General features: G+C 36.8%; 1 protein-coding gene across 1 annotated transcript; it reads right to left on the reverse strand.

Moving 5' to 3' along the window:
* Positions 1-472: 472 nt before the first annotated feature.
* Positions 473-1,439, reverse strand: LOC103267822 (olfactory receptor 4F3/4F16/4F29). Its single transcript, XM_008065399.1, has one exon. The coding sequence runs from the start codon at positions 1,424-1,426 to the stop codon at positions 488-490; it is 939 nt and encodes a 312-aa protein (XP_008063590.1). The 5' UTR covers positions 1,427-1,439; the 3' UTR covers positions 473-487.
* Between the last annotated feature and the right edge of the window lie 538 nt (positions 1,440-1,977).

A 1,977-nucleotide genomic window follows, 5' to 3' on the forward strand; every position in this document is an offset into this window, starting at 1 on the left:
AAAACATTTTACAAAATCTAACATCCATATTTGATTAAATAGAAAAGAAACCTTCAAAAAACTTTGAATAAGAAAAAATGTTTTCACCCTGTTAAAGAATACCTATGAAGGAACTATAGCTAGCCTCATACTTAATCATGAAATATTAAATACTTTTCCCATAAGAACAAGAACAAGTCAAGAATATCTGCTCTAAGCTCTTCTGTTTAGCATTTAACAAAATGAATACATACAATGAATATATACTATAATTTAATAATAGAATAAATAAAATATTTCAGAAAAAAATCTTTTGTAATCTAAAAGAGTTATTTGTTTATTTCCATATGAACAGCGACAACCATGAAGTAATTTCAGGTAATAATTATGATACAGATCTAATAACATTCAAATCAATATTTAATATCTCAAATTTTCTAAGTCTAAAATATCAAAGAAAGAAACATAAGGTTACATCTTTGTTAGCGAGAAGGCCTTATCATATCATTTATGAGATCTTCCTGTAAGTCACTAGCTGTTTGCATACTCTCTTCATTGCTGCCTTCATCTCTTTATTCCTGAATGTATAGATGACTGGATTCAGAAAAGGAGTGAGAACTGCATCAAAAAGAGCAAGAAACTTGTCCATTTGTAAATTTGGGTGTGGCCATGTATATACAAACATGGTTGGACCAAAGAACAAGAGGACCACAGTAATGTGAGCTGAAAGAGTGGAAAGGGCCTTGGATGAACCTCCTGAGGAATGTTTCCAAACAGTGAACAGAATGAAAATGTAGGAAATGAGAAGTATGAAGAAAGACCCAACACAGATAAACCCACTGTTGATAGTGACCATGAATTGCAGTCTATAGGTATCTGCACAGGCTAGTCTGAGAAGTCGAGGAAGGTCACAGTAAAAGCTGTCCAATACATTAGGGCCACAGAAGGGTAAATTAGCAAGAAATACCAGTTGGAACAGTGAGTGACTGATACCTAGGGCCCAGGCAGCAGTCAGAAACAAAATGCACATTCGTGGGCTCATGATGGTCAAGTAGTGGAGAGGCTTACATATGGCCACATATCTATCAAAGGCCATGGCTATGAGCAGCACCATCTCCACACCACCAATGACATGGATGAAGAAGATCTGAGCAATGCAGCCTCCAAAGGAGATGACTTTGTGCTTTCTGAAAAGGTCATAAAGCATCTTGGGTGAAGTGACAGAGCAGGCTCCCAAGTCAATAAAGGAGAGACTGGCCAGTAGGAAGTACATGGGGGAGTGTAAGTGAGGGTCAGTGGCCACAGAAAACACAATGAGGATATTGCCAATCATGCTTGCCACATAGAGCACAGAGGAAAACAGCAGGAGGAGAAGCTGGATCTCCCATGAATGGGTGAGACCAAGAAACACAAACTCAGAAACCACCGAGTGGTTCCCTCCATCCATTGATCCAACCAACAGGGCTGTAGTAAAATTATGAGAACTAAAAAATGAGAAAATTGTGGTTATGGGGATAATCATATGTACTACAATAATTAATATCGCAATGTTCTCACTATAAATGAATAGTATATAATTATCCATTTCCTCAAATATAAAAAAATTAAAAATCAACATGTCATTACATGATCTAAACCTGTCGCCAATACTCTCAATGTAATGTTCTGTTCTCAAATTAACTGATTAGACAAGAACAAACTATTTCTGACCCTCTATGACATTCGTCTGGTGTTTAAATAACCTGTGTTATTGACTATTCCTCATTGCCAACATAGTCCATACTGCATTTATGCATGCAGTATTCTCCTAATTTCCTTCCTTCCCCAGTTTGCGCTCACAGCTCTCTGACAGAAAGTAGAGATAAGAGGAAAATATCATGATTAACAGATAGATTATCACTTGAAGTAAGAGTGCTGGAGGCAGGCTGAAATAAGATAGACTGTAAATTGAGACTAAATAAAGAGACTGGTGTGTTTGAAATTGGAGAGCCCACAACT

This window comes from Carlito syrichta, unplaced genomic scaffold, assembly GCF_000164805.1.
Source record: "Carlito syrichta isolate Samal-C Ts95f unplaced genomic scaffold, Tarsius_syrichta-2.0.1 Scaffold308290, whole genome shotgun sequence".
Taxonomy (NCBI): Eukaryota; Metazoa; Chordata; class Mammalia; order Primates; family Tarsiidae; genus Carlito; species Carlito syrichta.